Source organism: Taudactylus pleione, unplaced genomic scaffold (assembly GCF_031769625.1).
Source record: "Taudactylus pleione unplaced genomic scaffold, aTauple2 ptg000483l, whole genome shotgun sequence".
NCBI classification, from domain to species: Eukaryota; Metazoa; Chordata; class Amphibia; order Anura; family Myobatrachidae; genus Taudactylus; species Taudactylus pleione.
Genome location: NW_028284885.1, coordinates 271,997 through 292,147, shown reverse-complemented (window position 1 = coordinate 292,147; position 20,151 = coordinate 271,997). Strand labels below are relative to the sequence as shown.

The following is a 20,151-nucleotide window of genomic DNA, read 5'->3' as shown; positions in this document are numbered from 1 at the left end:
ACAGGGACAGTAATAAAGCTGACAGTTTAGAGAAGAAAAGTTACAGGCAGCGCTAGCACAGTCACATACAATGCAGAGAAATAACAATTCCTGCACTAACAGCGCTGATCACTCAACTACACAGACACAGGGCCTGGTAGGACACAGCGCTGCATACACAGACCTGAGCCACAGCGGAGGAGAGGTATGCGGGGGGACCCAGACCACGATGCTTCCTTCCAGACTTCCAGCAGCGTTCACCATGCGTTGCAGAGAAGATGGCCGCCGAGGAGCAGAGAGAAGCTGGCCTGGGGGAGGAGCGCTGACACAGGACCAGTCAGCACAGTGCAGAGAGGGCTGTGTGCAGCGGGGGAGGCGCCGGCTGTGAGACAGGGAAGGCGCGCTCCCCTGGCATGCATTTAACCCCTGGGACGCCGCAGCGCTACCGCTCTGCTGCGGTCCGCTGTCCCAGGGGGTAGTGGAAGCGCAGGTTGGTCGCCTGGCTCCACGCTGCAGCCAGTCCCCAGGGAGCCCCCTGCCTGGGGACTTAGGACCATGTGATCAGCGGGGACCCACCGCGGGACCCCGCTGCTTACCTCTGTCCCCCTTGAATCCGGCCATGGTCCGGAACATCTGGGGTCACCGCTGTGACCCCAGACGCCCACCAGCATCCCCGGATCAGTACCGGCGTTCTGGTACCGGCGGGGTGTAGGGAAGACAGCATGGACGTCAGGACTGACTGTCCATGCTGTTCATCCAGATGTGCAGCCACAGCTGCATGAAGAAAAAGCTTCAGGGGCTCTTCTAGCCCCCACTCCAACAGGTGCACCCGACTCCGGCCGGGCACCAAACTAAACTGAGGTGCCTTGGCCCGGGGGCGGGGTATAGGAGGGGGACCTAGTGCATCCTGGGAGGCTGAAAGCTTAACTCTTTGGTGCCCTGCGACTGACGTCACACCTATACCCCAAGGTATCCTGTGGATACCCTATGGACCCTGAAGTAGAAATAAACCCCTGCGACTAACCAAACCATTAGGGACACTCCAGCAGACCTCCCCTGCTATGGACAGAACAGAAAAACACCCAAAGTGATCGGCAGAAGTCCGGCTATGGTAGGAAGCGGAAAAACACAAAGGATTATGGGAGTCTGGAGAGTCACCTACAAAAACTACTATTAATTGGGGAGGGATTTAGTAAGAAAGATTTTAAGTTGAAAACTCATTCAAGTTTCATACATATTCCTGAAGGCTAGACTACAGTTTCTACTGTAATGCCGGGTGCACACTGGAGCGATGTTGTTGTCAAGTTTGATGTGCTGCATATCACACATGACGATAGCGCATGCAGTGCCATGCAGGTTAATGTTGCAGTGTGTACCGGCAATCACATGATGTCCAGGGTGTCCCTGGACATCGGCACGACTGCCGGTCACACAAGTGTGCCAGGGGAACACTTGTGCGACCTTAAGTCGTGAGTATTTTGTAAAAAGAAGGAAAAAAATAAGCAAAGGTCAAAGCAGTTGAATATAAACACAACAAAAGCCAGTTTTGCAGCTCAGTTGAAAAGAACTAAATTTTGTGGTACTTGGCAAGAACATAATTACATAACTGTGCCGTGGGAGGGAGGTGGCTGATTGGTCATGTCCTGCTAGGAAGAAGATGCTCTGACACCAATCCCCATACTTTCTCAGTATATAGAAACGTCCACTGATGTTATCATTTTATTATTATTATGTAACACAGACAGGGTGATATATATATATATATATATATATATATATATATATATGTATAACAGGCAGCGTGATATATCAATATATATATATATATATATATATATATATATATATACATACATACACATATACTGTATCACAGACAGGGTGAGATATATAATGTATTACAGGCAGAGTAAGATATATACTGTATTATATATAATGTATTACAGGCAGAGTAAGATATAAACTGTATTATATATAGCGTTCCCGCTAGGCTGTTTTAGCGGGGCGCGGGGCCCTGCCCTCAACTGGAAGGCAAAAAGCGCCCTGCCCTCCAGAAGGAGGGCAAAAAGCGCCCTGCCCTAACAGATCGCAGTGTCCCGCGGGTGAAGAAATGTGCGGTGACCCGGTCACCGTCGGAGAATAGACGCCGGGCGCATGCGCCCGGCGTCTATTCTCCCTGTCTGCAGGGCTTGGGGGCTGCCCGGAGTGTCCGTAAGCGCCGGGCACGCCCCCAAGAGTGACGAAAAGGGGACGCGTCTTATAGACACGCCCCCTTTTCGATGACCACGCCGCTTCTCGGTGGCGCACGCGCGGACATGCCCTCTCTAGCTCCGGCGCCCTGCCTCCCGCCGGAGCTAGAGGGAACACTAATATATAATGTATTACAGGCAGAGTAAGATATATACTGTATTATATATAATGTATTACATGCAGAGTAATATATATACTGTATTATATATAAATATCACAGGCAGGGTGATATATACTGTATTATATATAATGTATTACAGGCAGGGTGATATATACTGTATTATGTATAAGTATTACAGACAGAGTAAGATATATCATCATTTAATTATATGGCGCCACAAGTGTTCCGCAGCGCCTTACAAAGTACATAAACAAATAAGTAACCAGTGACTTACAATACAATACAGGACAAGGATAATAAACATTGCTATAATTAACGACATTTACACCCACATAAGCAGACAAGTGTTATGGTGCATACACACGATCAGATTTTTTCTTCAGATATGGACGATAACGATTTAAAAATCGTTCAGTCGTTCATATCTGAAGGAAAATCGTTCATATCTGACATGCCTGAACGATGGACGATCAACGATGCGCGTTCCCGTTTGTCAGATAACGATATCTGACATCTGATGGGTTTGCAGTCAGACTTGGACGATTCCATTCATTTTAATGCAGTCAAAAATCGTTCAATCGTTCAAATCGTTCAAAACTTTGGTCAAATCGTTCAAATCGTTCAGATCGTTTAATCGTTCATCTGACAAATCTGACAAGTCTGACAAATCTGACCGTGTGTACGCTCCATTAGTTGCCCTAGTGGGGAGTAAAGCTGTATACACACACAACGATTTTGTTACCAACGATTTTGTTACCAACGATTTTCATGAACGATTTTCTGTCAGATTTTTTAAAGTGTAATGAACGATTTTTATGAACTACAAACGATTTTTGCATATTCCCTTAATGAAAATCGTTCAGTTGACAAGTCTAACTGAACTACAAACGTGAACGCGCATGAACGATAATCGTTAATCATTTGACTCAGAAAGTGAACGGTTTTTTCAAACGATTATCGTTTAACGATATCATTAAACGATAATCGTTCAAATAATCGTGTGTGTATGCAGTTTAAGAGATAAATGAAAATACAGTAGGGAGAAGCACAAGAGGGTAGAGGGCCTTGCTCAAAAGAGCTTACATTCTAAAATGGAGGGGCAGACAAACAGGAGTGACACCAATGGGGTAGGCGGGAAGGAAGAAAGATGTAGCAGCAAGTTAGGATGACAGCTGGAAGGCTTTAATGAAGTAGTGGGTCTTAAGAGCTCGTTTGAATGATTGTAGAGAGGTGCAGACAGGGCCGACGAGAGCCACGCCGGGCCCAGGTGACATGGCCCAATCGCGGGAGGCGTGGCCACGCCTCCACAGGAAAAATACTTTTTTCTAGCGGCGCTGCATGCTGGGGAGGGGGAGCTGTGTGCCCCTCAGCCTGGTGCACAGCCTATGGGGGGCACGATCAGCATGATCGCTCCCCCCATAGGCATAGGAGACTGTTGGAGCAGTCTCCCAGTGCAGTCCAGCATGAAACAGCATGTGCAGGGCTGCTGTTACTAAAGAGGGAGGGGGAGCGGTGCCGGACCCAGGCCCCCACCGGGCCCCCACAGCAAGCCCGGGCCTGGGTAATTTGTACCTGCTTCCCCCCTCCCACCACCTCCCGGCACCGCTGGGTGCAGAGTCTGACATATTTAAGCACTAGTACACAGCAAAGGGACATGGCTTTACAGAAATACTACATACTGTACACAAAATATGGTCTATTCCAGTGGTTCTTAACCTCAACCCTGAAGGTTTCCTCACACGTCATGTTTTGAGGATTTCTGATTTGCTGCAACCCAATAGGGTAATGCACTGACTTTCCTTTTCTTTTCAGTGATCATTGGTAAAGGTACTATTACCTCTGACATACATGAGCACTTGTCTGTGTAATTTCCACTTCATATCTATCAGATAATCTGTTTTTTTTTTTTGTTATTTGTACAATATAATGTATTATAGGCAGAGTAAGATATATATTGTATTATATATAATGTACTACAGGCAGAGATGTACTGTATTATTATTTATGATCACAGGCACAGTGAGATGTATACTGTATTATATTTAATGATCACAGGAAGAGTAAGATAACTACTGTATTATATGTAATGTATTACAGGCAGATAACTATATCCTGTAATATATATATATATATATATATATATATATATATATATATATATATATATATATGTACCACAGACAGGGAGATTGTGTGTGTGTGTATATATATATATATATATATATATACTGTATTATATGTAATGTATTACAGGCAGATAACTATATCCTGTAATATTTATATATATATATATATATATATATATATATATATATATATATGTACCACAGACAGGGAGATTGTGTGTGTGTGTATATATATATATATACTGTATTATATGTAATGTATTACAGGCAGAGAGATATATACTGTATTATATGTAATGTATTACAGGCAGAGAGATATATACTGTATTATATGTAATGTATTACAGGCAGAGAGATATATACTGTATTATATGTAATGTATTACAGGCAGAGAGATATATACTGTATTATATGTAATGTATTACAGGCAGATATATACTGTATTATATATAAAGTATCACAGACAGGGATATATATATATATATATATATATATATATATACACACACACACACATACACACTGTATTGCATATAAAGTATAACAGGCAGAGTGAGATCTATACTGTACTATTATAAAGTGTCACAGATAGGGTGATGTGTGTATATATAACTATATTGTATATAATGTATTACAGGCAGATAACTATATACTGTATTATATGCAATGTATTACAGACAGATATATACATTACAGAGTGAGATATAGACATTATTATACCTGCACCATGATGGCGAGCCGCAGCGACTCCTTGGCGATACTGTCCCCGCACTTCTTGCAGGAGGCGCGGCCGCTCTTGGCGTACTCGGCCCGGTAGGGCTTGTCGGAGGCATCGGCCATGGCGGGGAGCGGAGTGGAGGAGACGGAGACACCGGGAGCCGCGTGCAGCAGACACGGAGCCGCCGCCGCTACACACACACACACAACAGACCAGGCCGGAGTAGCCGCTCACCGAGCCACGCTCGGCGCTGCTCCCATGCACAGACCGATCGGCGGTCGATTGCTTCGGACTGAAGAGAGGAGGGGAGGCTGGTGGGGGATCGACAACGGGGGTAGTCGGGGCCTGGGGACGGCTGAACGTCTAACCGTGACCGGCGAGGTGTCCCCTGCCAGGCGTGCCTAGGGCCCCTTGCCGATACCCTCCTCAGGAAAGCTCCGGCACACCCCTCTCAGCCGCCTGCGGGGGCTTATTCCGTACAGTGACGTCACTGCACTCAGCTCTCCCGCCAAAATTCAGAGCTGGGAAAGTCCGCACATGCCTGAGGGACCCGGATGAGGGTGTGCATCAGTATCACCCCCTTCCCCAGGTGCCTGAGTGGCTTCATCGGTGACAGACAAGTCGGGGATGATTCTGAGGCGCACATAGGTCTGATTGCCGCCTCATCTAGCCATCTTTATTATTATTATACGACCAATGCGTCGCCGGCTCGGTGCTCCTCTCTGCGAACGGGTTTGCGGTTCAGCGTGGGTGCGCACCTCAGCCGTTTCTCTGTGGCCGCTAAATGGGCGCTTTTGGGTGGCAGCAGTACGATCACACGTAAAGGAATTGTCTCGTGGGCGTGCAGCCGGAGTTGCCATTGTCTATGGTGCATACCCTCCAACTCTACCGTTTTAGCCGGTACAGTACCGTTTTTTTAATGGTCTATACCGGCAAACAGGGACTGTACCGGGTGGGTACAATCTCCTGATTTCTTTAGCAGCGCTGCTGAGTGACAGCCGGCTCTTCTCCATCCTCCGTGGTTCTCCACAGTCTGTCTTGACGCTTGCGCCGGTAAACAGAGCTTGAACTTATACTGCAAGTTTTGAAACCCGCCAGCGCCAGCTGCCTCAAGACCCCCGTGGACACGCCCCTTTATCTGTGACCATGCCCCCTTTAATCTTTTAATCTGTGTACCGTTTTCTTGCTGAAAAATGTTGGAGGGTATGCTAGTGTGCGTACCCATGGCGGGTGCCAGATTCAGACGAGTCTACTGCGCCTAGCATGGGTGAAGCCCTGGCACAGGGTTATGCATATCGGCATAACCCTGTGCCGCAGGGGGTGGGAAGAGGGATCGGATTGCAGCTGCTGGTGAGTATGGCCGGTTCCGCCCCTAGGGAATCCTTCCCCGTGTGGCTGCATCGGCCGCACCGCCCTCATTACAGCCCTGCATGGGTGTGTTAATTATGTTATTGATACTGTGCACACAGAGCCTAGTTCAGCAAGGAATGCAGTCACAGTGCACAAACTAGGCATTACGATCGGGACTGAGATCACAGAGGCTACGGAGACCCATGGCAGAGTAATTGACAGGATGCAGTTTGTGGGTGGGGAGGGTGTTGGACGGACGACAGCAGGAGTGTTTGAACGCCGATGCATGGGCATGCATAAATTATCCATTCTGATACCATACGCAGCCTGAGGCCTCAAAGCATGCATAAGCAATTCCTGAGTAAGGTCTGACCTGCCTTAACTGTGTGAGGCTGCAATGGTATTCGATTGTACCGATGTTTTCGCAGTCTTGCTAAACATTACAGATGTGTGTGTATGTGAAGTGGGCGTCCTTATGTAGTGCTGCAGCGGCATTGTGATTGCCATGGATGTGAAACTGCATGTGTACACAATATTGCGTGCCTTAATAAATCAGGCCCACAGTCCCTACCTCAGTGGAGTTTATAATCTATAATCCCCTGCCACATGGACACAGAACACATACACTAGGGTTAATTTTTCTTTCCAGAATTCAATAAACCCACTACTAATATAATAATTTTTGGATTGTGGGAGGAAACCCATGCAAACATGGTGAGAACATAAACTCCACAGAGATAGGGTCTTGGGAATCAAATCTAAGACCTCAGTGCTGTGAGGTAGTAATGCTAACCATTAAACCTACAATGCTTCCCACAGATGGGCTAGGTGTGAGTGTGATGATAATGATCTTGTATGTGGAAAAAAGTGAGGTGCTTTGGAACATGAATGACTGCCAACCATCAGTTGTTGATGCCATACTTAAATCACAGGCAATTACAGTGTAAGGGCCGTATTCAAATTTGGAGTGAAAAGCTGTTCTCCGCAAAACTTTATTGTCGATGATGTCATTTTTGCTGATTTCACTTATTCCCGTATTCAATTGTAGCTCCTTTTTGCCGGTGCGAAAACGCAATGAATACCCGGAAAAAAGTGCAGAATTGGGGTGCAGAGGTTTGAAAACCACTCTGTACCCTTTATACACCCCCCTTGACTAAAACCGTCAAAAACTGATTAAAAAAACCACATAGGACACCCCAAAAAAACACTTTGAAAATGTGGGCGAAACAATTCAAAGTGGGGGTACAAATTCAAAAACTAGCGAAATAGCCTTTGGGGGGAGTCTGCAAGTATGGGGAGGTGTTTTTTTGATTGCAGGTGCTTGCTAAAGGTGCGTTTTTGGCGCTTTTTAATGCTTGACTTTAGCAATTTTTAAATATGCTTGCACCCATTTTCATGTACCCCAAATTTGATGGGACTACTTAATTTTGTAAAAAAAAAAAGTTGCTAAATGCTATTCTTCACCACTCTCCCAAAGACGCTAAATAGCTCCTATTGAGACCATTTAAAGACCCCAAATATTCGGGGGGAACCCACAGTGAACCCCCATGTCAAAGCATCTTTTGGGGTTGTCAGGCTGATTACCCAAAAAGCAACAGGACTTTTCACCAATTTAGTTTTCGCCGATGTGGAATTGAATACGCGGGGACGCGCACGAAAGTTGTCGACCTGAAAACCTCTGATGATGGCGAAAAGTCCAGCAACTGACTTTTCACTCCAAATTGAATATGCCCCATAGTGTGGAAAACAAGCTGAACATTATTGCACTGTCAGAGAAAATGGGTTACATATACAGACAGCTGGTTATCATATAACGCTTCACCCACAGTGGCCAGTGCCATACCCGCCAAGTGTCTCTATGTATCAGTTGATTCTAAATCAAGAAACAAAGGAGGGGTGAGAGCCACACAGGATTCAGATATATAACAATAGCATAACCCACAAGTGGTAATAATTTAGTTGTTGGTGGTGCTCCCCAGAGCCAGAGGGTACAAGCAAAACAGAGCAAAAGAGAAAGAAGCAGACTCTTGTTTGGGGGCACTACTTGTAATTATGAAAATAAAACTTAACATTTAATATCACTATTTAAAATAAGTTTGGATAGACAATAAACATATAACATATTAATACATAGGAAAGTAAATCATATGCCAATGTTTCTGAATGATGTCCTTATTGTCTTTCCATTCCTGGCAAAAGTTTCCCACAAACCTGACTTGTTCTTCCTTTTTATGAGACTTCCTGGTGGATGTTTAAAAAATAAGAGACTCCCTATTAGTTTTAACAATAGAAGTTTTTGCTCTCTTTATACAATTATGGCTATATCCTCTTTGTCTAAGTCTTGATGTAAATACCACCCATTGTTGTTTAAAAGTATCTGGATCGGTGCAATTGCGTCGTAATCGGAGAAATTCCCCTTTAGGGATATTCTCCACTGTAGGTGGAAAGTGAGAGGATTGTTTGATACAGGACACTGTTGCAGTACTTTTCCTGTATAAGTCAGTTTCCAATAACCCTGTAGAATTCTTATATATCTTCAAGTCCAAGAATGATATAGAGGAATCACTGATGTTATGTGTGAGTTTAAAGTTGATGTTATTATTCATATCCCGGATAAATTCCATCAGAAGGTCCCTATATCCAACCCAAATCATCACGTGTTTGGTCTAGTTATCGTTTCCATCATGAAAAACAAATTAATGTTCCCACCAGCCTAGATATATGTTGGTGTAGGTGGGAGCACAGGCAGATCCCATTGCCGTGCCCCGTGTTTGCACAAAGAATTTGTCGTCAAAGGTAAAGAAATTGGAATTTAGAACAAAATGTAAAAGTTGCAAAATAAAGTTGTGGAAATCACTATTACCTGTGTATAGAAAGTATCGGACTGATTGTATCCCAAGGGTGTGATCAGTGCTTGTATATAAAGCCTCTACGTCTAGGTTCACTTGTAGTTGTCCTTCATTAAGTGCCACGTTGTGTAATTTTTTGAGCATGTCAGAGGTATCTCGTATCTATGAGGGGAGTGTGAATACAAGATGTCTTAGATGTAAATCAATAAACTTGCTAGCTCCCTCTGATAGGCTTCCTATCCCGGATATGATTGGACATCCCGGTAGTTGTGTAGAGTTTTTATGTACTTTAAACAAAAGATAGAAAGTTGCAACCTTCGGATGTTCTTTCCAGAGATAATTATATTCCTTGCATGATATGATGTTATCTTTTAGCAGACCTCGTGTTTATTCTCCCATACTAACACACTACCTTGCAATCAAATTGTGTTGCTAGGCTGTTTGTTATCTGACCTTGGATATTGTGACTAATAAATTGTTACATGTTATATCTGTACTGCAATGTTGCAGAAGTATATCCTTGTTTACCTCAAGGTTATAGGATGTGCATGAATTTGTAGAAGTGTGCTGCTTTAGCAACAGTGAATTACTGTTAGACTGTATTGATTGTTACCAGTCTGTTTTTTAGGGATATAGATGTATATTAACCCCTTTATTTCGCAGCAGGGCATTATGTCAAATTTAAGGAGATCGTGATTTATGATTTACTCTCCTATGTATTAATATATGTTATATGTTTATTGTCTGTCCAAACTTATTTTAAATAGTGATATTAAATGTTAAGTTTTATTTATTTTCATAATTACATTACAAGTAGTGCCCCTAAACAAGAGTCTGCATCCTTCTCTTTTGCTCTGTTTAGATTCTAAATCAAGAGAGGGTTTTCCATTGTCAGACTGCTCAACCATCCCACATTAGAAATCCAGTGTAACATGAAATAGGGCATATCGGAGAGCCTGCTGATGGGTGCGATTCAGAGGTGGTAGCTATTGCAGTAGCGGCTGTATATTTTGTTGCAGTTGTTACCATGTCTTTTTTCTAATGCAGTGGCCGATGGGCGTCCTAATGAATCGCCCACTGGCAATGGGGCAAATCCACCGATTTGGGTACAAAGATGCACTATCGGATCACCATTGGCCACACCATCGGAAATTGTCTGACTGAACATGGCTGCCAGTGTCAGTGCAACTACGACTTTAGACGAAGCCGGTAACACCTACATGGCTGTGTCCGGTAGCCGACACCCAAGTTATAATCCAGAAACGCCCATCTAAATTGCATTGATCTGCGTCTGTACGGTAACCATTGGAACACATGCATAGTGCTCCTAGGACGCATGAACACAGAGAAACCATCGGCCACCTATGCTTGATGGTTTCCTTGCATCCACCATTAAATCACCCCCTGTGTGTGCTGTTGAAGTTGTCTCTGTACACCTGTGGCTTTGAATAGCTAAGGTGGGTTACACACTAGACGCCCCGGCAATCTTGCCAGTGGTCGGGGCGATTTACCTTCGCCCAGGACCATGCAAGATTGCCGGTACATACTAGATTTAATGAGCAAGGGAATGATCACTTGCAGTATGTGATTAGCCTTGCAGCATGAATGATCACACCATATTGTTTGCGACCCGCAGGAGTTTGCAATCGGGCATGCCCACTGTATGCGTGATTTGTCGTTCCGATTTGCCTCAAAACAACAAATCATCCAACGTATCGTGCAGTGTGTGCTCAGTCTTACTGAAGTCAGTCACCATTGGCTGGAATTTTGCGTTTTGACTACAAGATAGTAAACTCGTGATAGCATGTGATTTTGGCACTGTATCTGCATGTCTAAAATCTAGGGATCGCCATTCATCGATCCCACGTATTCCGCATTGATACAGAATCGGCTTGCGTAGACCAACAAATATCGTCATGATAAATCACAGTATTTATAAGTGACAATATATATATATTGTGGCAGTGTCACCAAAGATGGCGAAAGTGAGCCATGGATTCTGTGTAGGGCTGGAGAGATCCGCCCACACAGGGAAGAAAAGACAGGTGTTAGCTCACCTAATGGCTGCTTTGTGGAGAGAGCTCAGGTGAGGGCTAATGGGGCAGACCTACAGTCAGGCTGCTAGTGGAATCAGTCCAAGGAGGATTGGAAGCTACAGGGGCTTGAGTCCAGACCTGCAGGAGGCAGGGAGGACAGTAAATCTCAGACTACATTGAAGCAGCTAAGCTGCAGGCTAAGGGAAGGCCACCTAGATTGACTGTGTCTTGTGTAGCTGTGGCAGCCAAGCTAGGCTAGAGCCAGCGATAGATCTGCAGAGAAGCAGGCAGAGACTATATTTGCAGACTAGCTGCTCAAAGGTACTCAGGGGCAAAGAAGTGAGTCAGTGCCCTGAATGGGGGCTAGGCGTTTGTTATTTTCTGTTAATTTGTGTTGCACTAGTTCATGCTGGAAGTAAAGCACCATTCATATTTACTGGAATGCCATGTGTGGACTTTAATTCTGCACCTAAACACTGCACCACTGACACCCATTTACTGATATAATTACTCCAAGTCATCACTATATATATATATATATATATATATATATATATATATATATAGTGACAGGAACACCAGAGATGGCGATAGTGAGCCATGGATTCTGTGATAACCTGGGGGGATCCACCCACACAGGGTAGTTAAACTAAGTTTTGCCACACCTAGGTGCTGCCTTGTGGAGAGAGTCCAGGTGTTGGCTTGTGAAGGTCTGGGCTTGTTGTGGACATGGGGTGGTGACAGGAGCAGACACAGAAGCAGATTTAAATAAAAAGGTGGAGTTTTTAATTAGTGATCTAGCAGACATAGGAATGGAAAAAGAAAAAGTCCAGGTTTAGCACTAAAGTGCACTTGATAACTGTGGTGAAGCAAAATGGGAGAATGTCCTGATAGTGACAGGCAGGAAATGTCCAGTATGCAGGTTTGGTGAGCTGTAATGAAGTGCAGGTGGAGGTAATGAAGTCCAGCTGGGAGTTAGAGTGTGAGGCAAGGTGCAGGGAAACAGCAGGTTCAGGTACTCAGGCAGGAGAAAGGTAGATGGAGGGTGCAGGTTGAGTCCAGCAGGTTTGGAGCAGGCAAGGTAACAGGCTAGTAGCACTTCCAGGCAGACAGGTAAGGCACAGGTACTCTCTTTCAGCCGCAGCTGAGAAACATGTTGCACTGGCAATGAATGAAGGCTCTGGACCTTCCTAAATACCAGGTGCCGTGCTGTGACTGGCTGGAAAGAGCACATGACCCACCAGGATTGGACAGCTTGAATCACACGTCCTGAGGCAAGATGGCGGCACCAATGCCAAACGGAACGGAAACACCACCAGGCCTCAGTGACAATGTGCCCCCACAGAACCACACGCAGTCAATGCCCCTAGCCAAACACCAGCACCGCTGCCAGAGACCCCTCGCCACAAAGACCTCACAGGTAATTCCCGGTGACCACCATGCCGAGAAACCCTGGCCGCGACAGTACCCACCCCCCCTTATGGGTGGCCTCAGGACACTCACCAGGTTTCTCCAGATGGGCAGCGTGGAACCTTTTGATGAGTGCAGGAGCATGGATATCATGGGCATCAGTCCAACAACTGGACCGTAACCCCTCCAATCCAAGAGGTACTGCAGATGTCCTCTGCGGATACGAGAGTCCAAGACTTGGGAAACCTCATACTCCATGCCTCTTTCTCTGTCTGGACACTGGGAGAAGCAGGCAGGACACTGGAACTTATTCAACACTAGGGGTTTAAGCAGGGAAATATGAAAGGAGTTGGGAATTTTCAGGTAAGGGGGCAACTGAAGGCGATAAACCACGGGGTTAATAATTTCTATAATGGAGAAGTGCCCGATGAAGCATGGAACAAATTTCATAGATGGTACTCTGAGCCGTAGCTTGAAATTTGTAACGGGAGGACGCCTTCTCCAGGTCAGCATGGACTTGAGTCCAAATTGATGCAAATCTCTTTACAGTGTCTTCCACAGCTGGTACATCAAAGACGGGCAGGCTTTGAAATTGAGGAACCCGAGGATGAAGACCGTAGACCACTTGGAATGGGGTTTGGTTCATGGAAGAGTGATAGGAGGCATTATGTGCAAATTCAGTCCATGGCAGCAATACAGACCAATTGTCTTGGGAAGATGTCATGAAAATCCTCAGGAAGGTCTCAAGGTCTTTATTAACCCTCTTGGTGGAACCATTGCTTTGTGGGTGATAAGCCGTAGAAAAATGTAGCTTTACTTGTAATACTGAACATAAGGCTCTCCAAAATTTTGCTGTAAACTGAACACCACGGTCAGAGACTATCTCGGCAGGAAGACCATGGACACGGAATATATGTTGTACAAAAAAATGAGCTAGGTCAGGAGCAGAAGGTAATTTCTTTAGCGGTATGTAATTGACAATTTTTGAGAATCGGTCTACTACGTCCCAGATGGTAGTGAACTCTTGAGAATTCGGCAGATCCATGACGAAGTCCATGGAGAGATGCGTCCATGGACGTGATGGAATAGGTAGCGGCAACAACTCACCAGCCGGAGCCTGACGTGAAGTCTTCTGCTGAGCACACAAGGGGCATGAAGAAATAAACTCTGACACGTCCGCTTTCATGGATGGCCACCAATAGCCTCTCTTCAGAAATTCCAGGGTCCTCCAGGTACCTGAGTGACCTGCAAAGTGAGAGGAATGAGCCAAGGTGAGGAGCTGCTTCCTTAACTCTGGGGCCACAAAGGACTTCCCAGTGGGAGGCTGTACTTGTAGGGTGGCAAATACTCTTGACTCCAAGACGGGTATTTTGTTGATTCTCCGCTTTGTCATCACAGAGGAGAGATCTGGACAGAGCATCTGCCTTTTGATTAAGGGCTCCACACCAGAAGGTCAGGGTGAACTGGAAACGAGCAAAAAATATTGCCCATCGGGCCAGTCGAGGACTCACACACTAGAGATTCTTGAGGAATAGGAGGTTTCTATGATCTGTAAAAACAGTGATGGGGAACTTAGCCCCTTCCAGCAGGTATCTCCATTCTTTTAATGCCAATTTCACTGCCAGGAGTTCTTGTTCACCTATGGCATCATTTCTTTTGGCAGGCGACAATTTCTTGGAGAAAAACCCACAGGGATGAACTCGATTATCCTCATAATGCTGGGAAAGAACTTCACCCACGGCTTCTGAAGACGCATCCACTTCCAATAGAAAAGGCATGTCCAAATCTGGTTGACGTAAGACTGGAGCAGAAATCAAAGCTCGTTTTAAATGCTGGAAGGCAGTCTCTGCCTCAGGTGACCATAGGGCAGGATTAGCGTTTTTACGGGTCAGAGCGGTGATGGGAGCCAATAATGAGGAGAATCCTTTAATAAAACGTCTATAGTAGTTGGCGAACCCAAGCAATCTCTGGATGGCTTTCAAGGTTTGAGGTTGGGACCAATCCAAAATTGCCTGCACCTTCTTGGGATCAATTTCAAGACTGGAGCCGGAGATGACGTAACCAAGGAATGGCACACTGGGTACTCCAAAGTCACATTTCTCCAATTTGTAGTAAAGGTGGTTCTTTCTTAGACAGGATAATACTTCCTTCACATGTTCATGATGTTTCTCTATAGAAAACAAAAAAATCAGTATATTGTCCAGGTAAACTACAACCGAGACATACAATAAGTCCCGTAAAATTTCATTAACAAAGCCCTGAAACATGGCAGGGGGATTGCACAACCCAAAGGGCATCACAAGGTATTCGAAGTGTCCATCTCTGGTATTAAAGGCGGTCTTCCATTAATCACCGCGCGAATACGGATGAGATTATAAGCCCCTCAGATCCAACTTTGAGAATATGATGGACCCTTTAACTCTGTCGAACAACTCTGTGATCAGGGGAAGAGGATATCGTTTCTTAATCGTTATATCATTAAGGCCCCGGTAATCTATACACGGTCTTAGGGCCTGATTCAGAGCCGGACGCTATTTGCGCTCGCTCGTTCAGAAAAAGGGGCTGGATATTTAAATAGAGCGCTCGCTCTTTGCGGTCTGTTGATGCCTCTATGTCTGAACGAACGAATGAAACATGCGCTCGCTATTTTTTAAAAAACGCCCCCTGGCCGCTTGCATCATACGTCATCTCCGCTATTTATTAGATTAATCGAGTACATCGAAAGGCATCTGAACTGCTCACAGTGCTTGTGGTAGCATTTTCCTACCGCAATCATGCGAGCAGTTCAGGCTAAAAGACAACCAAGTGACGTGGTTGATGACGCTGCTTTGTTAATTATGCACACCCTTAAAACGCCCGTTTTGACCTTTTGGCACGCCTGCGTTCGGATCTCTACTCCCCGTTTTTAAGCACCTTCCCCTGTTACCACCCACAAACGCCTCATTCTGTCACTCAAATTAGCAGGCATTCGCTATTTTGCGAGTACACAATTTCCGACCGCAATGACTGGTTCGCGCATGCGTATTACAACCCATATGCATGCGCAGTTGTGCGAACATCGCTCTGAGCGAACGAGCGGCCACTTACGAGCGGCTCTGAATCAGGCCCTTAGGCCACTGTCTTGCCAACGAAAAAGCCAACTCTAGCAGGAGAGGTGGAAGGATGAATAAACCCTTTCGCTAGGTTGTTCTGGATGTATTCAGACATGGCTTGAGTCTCCAGCACGGATAGAGGATAGGTGCGACCACGGGGTGGCATCTTGTCAGGCAGCAGCTCAATAGGACAGTCCCATTCTCTGTGTGGAGATAAGACGTTCGCCTGTTCAGAAAAAACAGAACATCTGGTACTCCTTGGGAATAGCTGGAGATGTTAACGAAGCTGTCTTTCTTACAGGTTGTATCTTGGGAAGACAGGATTTCTGACAGTCAGGTCCCCATGAAAGAATCTGTCTTCTGGGATTATGCTGGCGTAACCAGGGTAGTCCTAAAATTATTTCTTGAGAAGCCTCTGGTATCACTAAGAACTTTAAAGACTCTGGACCTCATTCAGAGTCGGTCGAAGCGGCCGCACGGTCGTACGCCACCGATGTTCGCAATGCGCATGTGCAAACTAGCCGCTACAATCAGAAATTTCTCTCCTTGAACACAGCCAGGTCGGTAGTTTGAGTGACAGATGGAGGCGTTTGTGGGTGGTAACGGGAAGGTGGTTGAAAACGGGGGAGTGGAGATCCGAACGCAGGCGTGCCTCATTATGCGAACAGCGTTTTATGGGAGTGCATACGGATTATGGGAGTGCATAATTAACAAAGTAGCGTCATGGCACATGTGACATGGGAGGTTTTTACACTGACATGATCGTAGAGCTTAAGAGAGGGTATGGTCAACCTTAAGCTCTACGACCAGTTCCGATGGTCTCGATTAATCCTTATATGCCCAGAGATGACGTGCAATGCGTACGAGAAGGGGGCGTATTTTTTGTCTTCCGACATCTTCCTCTCCATGGTCGGCCAACTACCGATCCGAACTTAGGGACACAACTTGCGAGGGAATCATTTGAATATCCGGCCCCTTTTCCCGTACGACCGTGCGGCCGCTTCGACCGACTCTGAATGAGGTCCTCAGAGTGGAGTGCCCCAACACGAACTAATACTGGTTGAGTTTCCTTGGTGACCACTCCTTTAGCTAGAGGCCGTCCATCGACAGAAGTCAGGGATTTTGCGTGATTGAGAGCTGAACAAGGAATCTGTGTTTTATCGACTAGGCTGGAAGTCATGAAGTTTCCGGCTGCTGCAGAGTCTAATAAAGCAGAGACGAAGACAGGGTTGGACTTGAGAGCCAAAGCTAAGGAAATCTTTAGTGTTTGGGGACAGACTCATGACTCCTTACTTGATGTCCCCAAGGTCAGTTAGGAACGGGCGTTTCCCGATTTGCGGGAGCAGGAGGCCACCAGGTGACCCGAATCTCCACAGTACAGACAGAGGTTTTTTGGCATCCTTCTCTGATGTTCCTCTTTGGAGAGATGGGTTTGGTTCACCTGCATAGGCTCCTCATCTATAGGAGGATGGGGTGGACGGGTAGGTAAGGGAGGCGTAAATGGCCCTTGCCAGTCAGTTCTGTGCTTTTCAGGCTGACGTTCTCTGAAGCGTAGGTCAATTTTGTTGCAGAGTGAGATCATATCTTTTAAATTTGTGGGAAGCTCATGGGTGATCAGTTCATCTTTTAATCGGACAGAAAGGCCATGCCAAAAGGCTGAGGTGAGGGCCTCCTCATTCCACTTAAGCTCTGATGCCAAGATTTAAACCTGTACGGCATATTGGCTGACAGGACGGGTTCCTTGTCTCAGGGTCATGATGCTGGATGATGCTGACACTGTGCGTCCAGGTTAATCGAAAATCCTCCTAAATGAAGATACAAAGTCTGTATAGTTATCCAGCAGCGAGTCTGAACACTCCCAGAGTGGGGAGGCCCAAAGCCGAGCCGGTCAACAAAGACATGATGTATGCCACTTTAGTTCTAGCAGTGGGAAAGTTATCAGGCTGTAAGGTAAAGTGTATGTCACACTGATTTAAGAAACCATGACAGAGCTTAGGATTGCCGTCAAATTTGCTTGGCATAGGTAAGTGTAAACGAGGGGATACCCTGGTCCCTGTATTACCAGGCACAGGAGGAGGTGTAGTTGCTGATACCCCTGGGGTGGTTAACGAGGCTTGCAGATTATCTTGTCGCTTAGACATCTCTTGTAATAACTTAGCCATTTGATGCTGCATAGTTTCCAGGTTTTCTAAACGACCAGCAATACAGCAAAATAAATCCACTCCAGACTCCTGTTCCGTGGCCGGATCCATGTGGCCAGTGCAAACTGTGAAGGTCTGGGTTTGTTGTGGACCCGGGGTGGTGACAGAAGCAGATTTAAATAAAAAGATGGAGTTTTTAAAGAGTGATCTAGCAGACATGGGAATGGCAAAAGAAAAAGTCCAGGTTTAGCACTAAAGTGCACTTGATAACTGTGGTGAAGCAAATGGGAGAATGTCCAGATAGTGACAGGCAGGAAATGTCCAGTATGCAGGTTTGGTGAGCTGTAACGAAGTGCAGGCAGAGGTAATGAAGTCAAGCTGGGAGTTAAGAGTGTGAGGCAAGGTGCAGGGAAACAGCAGGTTCAGGTACTCAGGCAGGGGAAAGGTAGATGGAGGGTGCAGGGTGAGTCCAGCAGGTTTGGAGCAGGCAAGGTAACAGGCTAGTAGTGCTTCCAGGCAGACAGGTAAGGCACAGGTACTCTCTCTCAGCCGCAGCTGAGAAACACGTTGCACTGGCAATGAACGAAGGCTCTGGACCTTCCTAAATACCAGGTGCTGTGACTGGCTGGAAAGAGCACATGACCCACCAGGATTGGACAGCTTGGATCACATGACCTGAGGCAAGATGGCGGCGACCATGCCAAATGGAACAGAAACACCACCAGGCCTCAGTGACAATGGGCCTCATTCAGAGGTGGTCGGAGGATGCAAGCAGTCGCTCAGAAACTGGGCAGCCACTTGCATCCTGACCGGCCGCCTCTGTCAGAGCTGGAAGCTCTCCACTGACATCACTAGTGATGTCAGTGGGGCCTCCCCCAAACGGCAGGCATTCCCATGGGAACGCCTCCGTTTGGGCTGCCACCACCCCGGCCCGCCTTCCAAACGGGGCGAGCTATCAATCAACATCGACAACTCGCCCCCTTTGGAAAGAGACCCGCTATGACCGGCGCTGTCGGTCGTAGCGGGTCTCACGCATGCGTACGAGGGAGCCGGCTCCCTCATGCGCATGCGCACTGGCAAAACATCGAGGCGGCCGTGCGGTCCAAAGTGCCTGCACAGAACCACGCGCAGCCAATGCCCCTCACCAAACACCCGCACCGCTGCCCCTCGCCACAATGACCTCACAGGTAATACCCAGTGACCACCATGCCGAGAAACCCTGGCCGTGACAGGGCTGATGAGAAAGCAGACCAGTCAGGCTGCCATTGGACTTGTCGGAGTGGAATGATTGTGGGACTTGTCGAAGCCGGATGATTAGCAGACAGGGTTTGCCCGACGCCATCTTGCAAATGGCGACAAGACTCCATCTTAGAAATAGGTCACACAGCACCATTTTGTCAAATCCACATAGTACAAAAAAACAACTCTAAATTGCTAGTTAACAGCAATTCAAGACTTTAACAATCTTCCCCAAACACATACCGACAGTGTTCAACATACATAAAAATGACTTTCCAACACATCAAAATCACCACAGACTTAAATATATATAAATATGAACAGCGCAAAATAGTAGCAAATTAGTGGTGTTTTCCCTACATTCACATTAACACATACACGCGATGTTAAACAGTGCACAATGCAAAATAGCTAATCATTAGCATTAGAACACTTTTATTAATCTTTCTCAAAATCATACTGTCGGTAGTCAAAACACCTAAGGATAACATTCCAACACACTACAACACTTACACAACACTAGTTACCGCTGTTCTCCCTGCACTCTTTAAAACACCTAGCCGTGAGGTTAACACAAATCTCATAGCGCAGAGAGTGTAATATAGTTAAACTGCTGTGCGTCTGAAACACATTAGAACACTTTATACAATCCCTACACAACCAATACTGATTTAGTCCCACACACTCAAAGATACCTTTTCAGCCTAGCGCTGCTCACTAAGTACCCCACAGACTCCCAGATACACAACGCTATTTAGCGTTGTTTTCCCTTGCATACATACACTTAAAGCAATAGTTACGTAGTGCAAAAGGGTTATTATTACGCAATTCATTCACAAT

At 46.0% G+C, this 20,151-nt stretch overlaps 1 protein-coding gene across 1 annotated transcript in view; it reads right to left on the bottom strand.

Moving 5' to 3' along the window:
* PARP1 (poly(ADP-ribose) polymerase 1) overlaps nucleotides 1-5,672 on the bottom strand; it is an 81,620-nt gene extending 75,948 nt beyond the window's left edge. Inside the window, exon 1 of the mRNA XM_088449363.1 lies at nucleotides 5,197-5,672. Within this exon, the coding sequence (XP_088305489.1) occupies nucleotides 5,197-5,316 (120 nt within the window). The 5' untranslated portion in view covers nucleotides 5,317-5,672. The remainder of the gene's footprint in view (nucleotides 1-5,196) is intronic.
* Between the last annotated feature and the right edge of the window lie 14,479 nt (nucleotides 5,673-20,151).